Below are 8,910 nucleotides of genomic sequence, written 5' to 3'. Positions count from 1 at the left end.
TGGGAATAAAACTGAAAGACTGTTTTATGTAAAACAATCACCTGCGTCAACTGACATTTTACCTGTACAGTGGTGTAATATTGGATCATTTTCCTCAATAAATAAATGATCAATTATAATATTCTTGTCTTATTTGTTTAATTGGGTTCTTGTTGTCTACTTTTAGGACTTGTGTGAAAATCTGATGATGTTTTAGGTTGTATTTATGTAGAAATACAAAAAATTTTAACGTTTCAAGCACCATTGTATATACCTGCGTCATGTAAATAAGCTGTGTTATCGTTATTCAGATTTGACGTTAGTCGTTTTATTGTATGAAAACATTCACAGCTAAACAACTCCCATTTGGGTGTAACAAAAGTTTCTCCTCCCAAACCGTCAACAGCCTCTTTTTAGCATACTGTAATTAGATCAATTAAATTTGATCTTTTCAATACACATACCTTACAGCACCTGTTTGCCTCACTGGGAGCATAACCAGTCTTTCTGTTTTACAAAAATAACAACAACAAAAAATAGGTGAGTTCAGAACAATAAAAAAAATTATTAAAAGGAGGAAAAGTAATATTAGAGATTTAAAAATTCTTACAATTCACTCACAGTGCACACCATAAACCTTGAGATAATAGACAGCATAAGCATAAGTTCAATTAATCTTATATATATATATATATATATATATATATATATATATATATATATATATATATATATATATATATATATATGCCATTGCCCGAACACCATCATTAGATTCAGTGTGACTGAAACCTAATATGGGAAAAAGTTATAGCCATATATATTTAATTCATTATGTGCACTGGCTAGATGACTTTTTCTGCTTATCAGCCTTTCATTCAGCTGTCACTATACAGGACACCACTACTCCACCCTGAAGAGGTACGATGGAGAAGAGAAGATAAATAGTGGTGCTAATTTTGAAATTATTCTATTTCCAGGTATATCTGCAATGTTATCAACACAACAAATGCCACACAAACTGGACTAATATAAATGGTATTTCTATTCAAATATTTAGACATTAGGGACTATTTAGACCTTGGCTCTAATTTCTAAATCTTTCACAAATAAGGCATCATCTCTTTACAGTACGCACAACTCGAATCATTGTATAACTTGCTCACTAGGGCATAAAATGTATTATTGGGCTGTGGTGTTCTCTTAACATATAACTGCATACTTTACATTGTCTTTGTCATAATGATCACTATTTGTATTTACACCTGTTATTGTTCAAATGAGCAAAGATATAATGCAAGTGAAGGAGGGGCCACCCCGTTGACGTTGTACCTATAACCACTCCTTATAACGTCAATTTGCAGTTTTGATAAATCACCTTCCAAAGACACAGTTTGTTATCTTTACGAAAAATCACTGAGTGTGTTACTGTGCACAGATTTTCACTTGAGACTGGATGGTTATGACTTTGAAGAATAAACTAAGGTAACAAAAACATTTTCACTGTTAATTGTAATGTTTTAATTAATATGTAGTATTTATTTGTACGAAATTAAATGAAAGATCAAAATGACAGATTATTCATTGCAGTCTGGCAGGTGTTGCTTGTTACACAACAGCTATTGGTCTCCATCTCTATAATTAACAGTGATGGAAATAAATTTAGAAGCAATTACAAGGCATTTATGTATTCTCTGATGGAATTGTGTTTTAATGAGAAAGAAAAATTATGATCATGCAAAGGTTTTTAGACTCGTTGACTTCTTGTTTGCTTAAATCATTCATTTTAAATTAAACTAGTATACTATAATATTTCATAGACTACACAATTGATAATCTATAGCAGATATATTAGCTACACAGTTTTAATTTCAGTATCCAGTATAGCATAATGAGAAAAATATACAATAGGCTTTGGTTAACCTTCAGTGACACCTGATTTAATTATGGAAATATCAGAAAAGCCTAGCATATTCTATAAACTAGAAGTGAGATTTAATATCGCTGTATATCAATAGGTTTGCCTTTTCTAAAAATCATGGCACCAGAAAAACTACACTCCTCACCATATGTAAGTACAATTGATATTTTTGTACTTAAAAATCATTGGAAAATTCTGCAAATATTAGAATTTATTGTTCATTTAACATTAGTCACACATTTATATTGTACTTCACTTTTTTATAATTTGAGTTGAGTCAACATTTACGCTTGGTGGTTAATTTCCTAATTATTTCTGCTGGATATATAAGTTTTGTGTGAAATTGAGTGTGAAAATCAAGATTTGTCTCAGTGCCCAACACCAGGCAAATCTGTTACCCTATGCTTCATTTATGAAAGTAAGCTTATGGTATTCATTAAGGCAAGTTATATTAAGTTATGGAATATAGTGTTAAATTAAGTTCTGAATATAGTGTTTGCAATATGATTATAATGATTACATACTGTACGATTATTACTACATAATACCATAATTTCTATGTATGAGTTTAATTGGGACACAATTGACCTGTTTCAGGCTTTCTAAAACCCAAAGTCAATAAAAGGATGTGTAACCTGTGCATTAAAAATATATTTTAAATGAACATGTTCTTTATTTGTGACAGTATGTATATGGTGGGTGCTTACCTGGACTGGTGCCCAAGCGTAAGTACCGTTTATTTTCTCCAAGAAAAATTTATTTATTGCTGGAATGAGGCTGTAGGGCGTGCGCTAGCTAATGTCAGTGGTTAAAGTATATCAATACACTATGTCAACATTTACTTTAACAAATCCTTCATATAATATTGATTGCAGGACAACAGAACACCAGAATCCTGAGACATCTAAAATGGAAAAAATGAGGATGAATGATGATTTCAGGCAAAACACAAATGCAACGAATGAAACCAATAAAGAAACTTCCCAACAATCTGCAGCTATACACATTGAAAATGCCACAGGACCTAGAGCTACCTCTCATACTAATATTGATACAAAACCAATTAGAGCATTATCCAGCACTGGTACAGCAGTACCCCCCAGGAGAGTCTCGATCAAAAATTCAACAGAAACAACAAGCTATACTACAACAATGGCTCCTAGACCTATTGGAAATTTACCAATGATGACCACTCACTCAACGTATGCTCAACATCTGTTGTTTATTTAATAGATCACTGAAGTAGATGATTATTAATTATCATTGGATAATAATCAATATAATCCTTTGTTTCTCTAGACCTGATTCAAATACGGCTACCGTAAAGCTGGTGTTCGACTGCTCATTTCCTGTTCCCAGTGAGAGTATGGTCTTGAATGCTATCCAAACTCTGCTGATCTCTCGATCTGCAAACATCTCAGATACAGTGAAAGTACTGGGATTCTACTATAATAGTATGTTCTCCCTTCTAATGACACCATGCATCTACAAACATCTAATTATTTGTCCTTTCCATACAAAACCTATAACTGTTTCAGCCATACTAAAGAAAAAGAAAAAAAGAAAATGATATTTGATTTGTTCCACAGAAACTTCAGCCAACTCCTATGAAGTTATTTTCATAATCAACATCAGTATCATCATGCCAGAGAACCATGCCCTCAGGAAAAACACCTACAAGCAAATCCAAACATCCATCAACAACACAGTAAGTAAACATGACCACCTGTGTAAGAGTTTGATCTGGATTTAATGAGCATGTGATACTTTAAAAAAGGTTAAAAATAAATAAATTTTTTAAAATAAAAAAAAGGTAAAAAAAAAAAAATAGACTCATAAGTGATTTGTGAAATCAGTCAGGCAAATGGATTTAAAATTCACAATGACAGAAGAATGTTTAAATATGTTTTTGGTTAATCAAAAGAAAAGTAATGTATTTTCACTTTCCCTGAAAGATTACTTGCTCCAAACCAGTGAGGAGTGAAGTGTGAGTTTCACAATATGTAGACCATTTTTATCAGGCAGGTGTTCCACAACTGTTGGATGTTAGCATCTATGCAATTTTTCTCTGCTAAAAAAAAAAAAAAAAACAGGAGGCAGCAATGAGGCCTCAACAATGTTCAAATAGACAGTTGGTTAAAGTTAGCTAACTAGTGTATTTTACTAGTTTCGCCAAAACACAATAAAATGGAGTTAGAGGAAGTGACTTGCAAAAAGTATCTGTGAACAGCTGTAGGGCCCTTAAATTTACATAGAAAATAAAGTGAAGAGCTGATTAGCAGGGGGGAAAAAAACAAGTGTGTTCTCAGTCATGTGTAATTGGTTTGTTGTAATAAGTTCAATACTGTAAAGTCAGTCAGACAGATTGCATTTCCATAAAAAAATTTAAATTAGAAATATGTTTTAAATAAGATATATCTTTTCAATGGGATTTACTCGTTGTGGCCAACAAAATGAAGACTGATGAATGTACAGTGAACAATTAAAACTGAAATATCTGTGCTAGGATAGCTACTAGCAGAATTTTAAATATATATTTTCATCTCCAGCTAAACATATTATTAAATGAACCTGGCGCAGAACCATTTGAACCCCATACCTCCTTCATCATGTAAGTTCAAAGAAGCATTGGTTTATTAAATCATACTGTACAGTGAATTGTATGATTGGCATGTTTACATTTTGCTGCTCTCCTTACAGGGATGTGGACATTGAAATAGAGTACAATTTTGGATGTGGGGATTGCAAACGACCAATCAGCTTCTTAAATGAACTCATTGGTATGTTACACCACAGATTCTGGCCTTATGAATGGAGAATGGGTGGTTGAAATTAAATAAATGCTCCAGTAATTGTATCTGTTATTAAAACTGCTTTCATGTGACTTCACCCACAACAGCTTTAGCAACAACTCCAAGAACGACAACAGTTCCTCCAACAACTTCAAGACATGAGAACATGTAAGCTCAACCTCTGACATGTATACACCAAACAGCCAAAGGTATGTGCACCCTGACCATCACACCCATTTGTGCTTGCTGAACATCCCATTCCTGATTTATTCCCCCTGTACTTTTATAATAAGCTCCACTCTTCTGGGAAGGCTTTTCACTAAATTTTGGAGCATGGCTGTGGGGATTTGTGTTCATTCAGCTACAAGAGCATTAGTGAGGCCAGCCACTGATGTTGGGTGAGGAGGCCTCGGGTGCAGTCTGCAATCAATGGGGTTGAGGTCAAGGCTCTGTGCAGGACACTCGAGTTCTTCCACTCCAACCTTAACATGCCGTGTCTTCATGGAGCTCGCTTTGTGCACAGGCACACTGTCATGCTGGAACAGGTTTGGCCTCTTAGTTCCGGTGAAGGAAAAATTTGTAATGCTACAGCGTATAAAGGCTTCCTGCACATTTGTGTACTTCCAACTTTGTGGCAACCGCCAATGGGTATAATGGTCATGGGCTCACATACTTTTGGCCATATAATGTACTTAATGGATATTGTGGATTGCATTGTGAATTACCAATGTAAAACTGTGTAATAATATATACTGATGTTACTGAAACATTAGTAGTTCTCTGTTTTATTGATCAGCTTCTCGTTCTCCATGTATTTTAGTAATAATTTCTTATGTTCTTTCCTTTTTCAGAACGGGAACTGTATACATTTATATTAAGGTTATATTTGAGAACTTGACACATGTACCTACCGAGGATGATGTTATCAGTGCTGCTAATGATCTCCTGGAATCAAACAAATCAGTGAGAGATCTTGGAATAGAAGAACTGACTGACCCTGTCAGCATAAAGAACATCGCCTATCAGAGTAAGTATCTTTCCTTATTAGTCGTCCATATTCTCTAAGTAAAAACACATTTTCATATAAATAAGACAATATGAAACTAATAAAACCAACTTAAGACTTAAGCAGTAAAACAATCAATCTCTCACTTTAGAAACGGGAAGCAACTCATATAGCATAGACTTTGCATTCAAAATCAGCAATGTGAGCATGTCTGTGATGACGGACCAGAGGAGCGCAACATATGAGTTAATACAGTACAAAATCAACAGCCTGGTGAGTGAAAGATATTGTTTTGGGTCACTCAATGACTTTATATTACATTAACAAATAAATATTACTATTGCAGATGTAAGTTATTAAATAAATATTTTCACTTATATTCAGATGAACACAATCTTGAATGCCCCAACTGAGGCATCAATTAACTTCTCACAAGCAAATTACACGTAAGTGATGACTCAGACTCTTCCTTTGTTTTATACACACATTTGAATTCTTATTTTAAAAATGGGAAATAAAGTCTGTATTCATTTACATGAATTTGTTCCTGCATTTATTTCAGGGGTAATGCTACATTAATAGAGGCAACTGAAATATACATCTATAGGGAATGTGATATCAAGTCGACAAGTGGGTTTCTTCTTCAACTCCTAACACTTCATACACCTCCTGCCATTGGATCAGCTGAGGTTCAAACCACCCTGGTGTTCAGCTCGTCCTCTCCTGTTCCCAGTGAGAGTTTGGTCCTCGGTGCTATCGCAGCTCTGCTTAACTCTCGACTCACAAACCTCACTGACTCTGTAACAGTGCTGAACTTCACCTATGAGAGTATGTTTTCTTTTCTAAGTGTACAATACAACCACAAATGTCCAAATCTTGGTCCTTTCTTTTTAAATCTGTAACAATCAGAATAATATTTGCTTTTTTCAACAGAAATATCAGACACATCCTATGCAATCATTTTCATATTCAAGATCAGTAACGTCAGCATTCCAGAGAACCCTAACCTCAGGAACGAAACCCACAGCCATGTAAAGAGCATCATCAATGACGCTGTGAGTGAACATAACACCTGCATCACATAACATAATCTATTAATGAGGACTTGTTTTAGAACAGTGTATACCAGAACCCAAATGGCATGTTTACAAATACCAACATAGACTCAACAAGAATTTGGGGAATCACATCTGAAAATGTATTGTAAACATCTTCATTCGTTCATTCATCTTCAGTAAGTGGTCTATCCTAGTCAAGGTCGCAGTGGAATACAGAGCCAATACCCAGAACACTGGGCGTGAAGCGAGAATACACCCTGGATGGGATGGTTGTCCATCGCAGAACATTTTAATTATGTCATGTTGCTAAAAAAAAATTTTTTCAAGTGTGCAATAAATGAAATCTTTTACAGTTGTGCCAACACACTGAATGATGGATTCACAATTAATTGTGGAATAGCTAAGAATGGACAAGTTGATGTGTTGACACAACTATGCTGACAAATACTTGTTCTTGTCTTTAGCTAAACATGCTACTAAATAGGCCTTGTGCAGTGCGATTTGAAACCAACAATTTCAACTTCACGTAAGTAATATTTCTCTTTTAAAATTACTTGCTATTGTTATTGGTTAGTTTACAGTGTGTTTATAATGGCAATATTATGGCAATATTGATGTATTCACTTAACAGAAGATCAGAAGATAAGATTGATGGATACATGAACTACACTTTCCAACAATCAGAAACCAAAAAACCAGCCAGCTTCCTCGATGAACTCAAGATTATGTAAGACGAATACGTGATATATACATTTAATTATTCTCAATAATTATTCATGAAGTTACATTGAAAGAAAATAAAAATGATGCTTTGTTCCTCTAGACCTGGTTTGGTTGTGGTCAATGCCACCCTGGTGTTCAACTCATCCTCTCCTATTACCTGTGAGAGTTTTTACCACAGTGCTCTCGAAGCTCTGCTGAACTCTAGACACACAAACCTTACTGAGTTTGTAAGAGTGCTGACCTGTGAGGGTACATTCTCTTTTCTTATCTCACAAAACATTTAAACCTGAACAATTCATTGTCCCTTTCTAATGAAATTTGTAACTCCATCAATCTTATTGAAGCACATTTGGTTTTCTTCCAAAGAAATTTCAAAGACCTCCTACACAGTTAGCATTAAATTCATCAGTAACATCAGCATGCCGAGCAACCCTGACCTCAGGAACGACACCTACACCCAAGTGGAGAACATCATCAATAACGCTGTGAGTGTACATCACCATGTGCTTAGCAGATACTGTTCCTCTGATCAGAATTTATTTTGATCTTTAACTCATGTCTTACCTTGACTTAAATAATCGTAGACTCAGATGTGGTGTTGGAAATATCTCATAATGTTCATTATAATAAGAATCATTATTATTTTATTTGTTCACAAATGCAAGTTGAAAGAGTTTTCAGTTTTGAGCAAAAGATTAAATGATGACTGAACAGGCAATTGCTCGTTGTAGGAATACTGATGCTGTACAGTTACATTTGTCAGGACAGTTAATATTAAAAATAAAATATCTTGAATTTTCTCTCCAGGTAAACACACTTCTAAACAATCCTGGTTCAGATCCATTCAATCCCACTACCTCCAACTTCACGTAAGTTCATGCAGAAGATTGCAGTTCTGAAATTTCTCTGTGAAATCCTCATTGTGAAGTAATTTCTATCGTGACAATATTGCTTTCACTTCATAATAGGGGTTCAGAGAATGAAGTTACTGGTTACATGGAATATATTCTCCAAGTCTCCCTCAATCAGACTGGGAATGGTAGGTTTCACCACAATTTGATAATCTTGCTCAATAAAAGTGTGTGTAATTTCTCTTTCTAATGATTCTGAAATTGTTTATCTTCCTGTAAATTACTCCGTCACTAAAAATTATTCTGTTGTTGAATCATCTACAACGATTACTCCAACTACAGCTACAGTGCAGCCTTCTCCAGAACATCCATCCACAATGTACGAGAAATTTCTTTAATGGATATTTAAGTAAGATTTACATTTCCATTAAAATCTGTGATGTATTTATAAATGATGACTTTTTGTGTTTCTCTAGCAACGGATCAGCTGTGGTTCAAACCAGGCTGGTGTTCAACTCGTCCTCTCCTGTTTGCACTCAAAGTGTCATTCTGAAGTTTATCGCATGGCTGATTGAGTCTG

The 8,910-nt window shown here is 34.6% G+C and overlaps 1 protein-coding gene across 1 annotated transcript; it reads left to right on the top strand.

Moving 5' to 3' along the window:
• Window positions 1-1,065: 1,065 nt before the first annotated feature.
• On the top strand, window positions 1,066-8,687 carry LOC128606160 (uncharacterized). The gene is made up of 20 exons (XM_053622213.1): window positions 1,066-1,464; window positions 1,998-2,050; window positions 2,586-2,625; window positions 2,776-3,102; window positions 3,200-3,354; window positions 3,490-3,608; window positions 4,450-4,511; window positions 4,601-4,680; window positions 4,800-4,860; window positions 5,544-5,719; window positions 5,850-5,971; window positions 6,083-6,144; window positions 6,261-6,526; window positions 6,632-6,753; window positions 7,221-7,282; window positions 7,388-7,483; window positions 7,580-7,728; window positions 7,846-7,964; window positions 8,287-8,348; window positions 8,448-8,687. Exons 1-20 carry the CDS (start codon window positions 1,436-1,438, stop codon window positions 8,578-8,580), a joined length of 2,295 nt encoding a protein of 764 aa, XP_053478188.1. The 5' UTR covers window positions 1,066-1,435; the 3' UTR covers window positions 8,581-8,687.
• Window positions 8,688-8,910: the final 223 nt, after the last annotated feature.

The sequence above is a fragment of the Ictalurus furcatus genome, chromosome 3 (assembly GCF_023375685.1).
Source record: "Ictalurus furcatus strain D&B chromosome 3, Billie_1.0, whole genome shotgun sequence".
In the NCBI taxonomy this organism is placed as follows: domain Eukaryota; kingdom Metazoa; phylum Chordata; class Actinopteri; order Siluriformes; family Ictaluridae; genus Ictalurus; species Ictalurus furcatus.
This window is presented reverse-complemented; position numbering and strand designations above follow the sequence as displayed.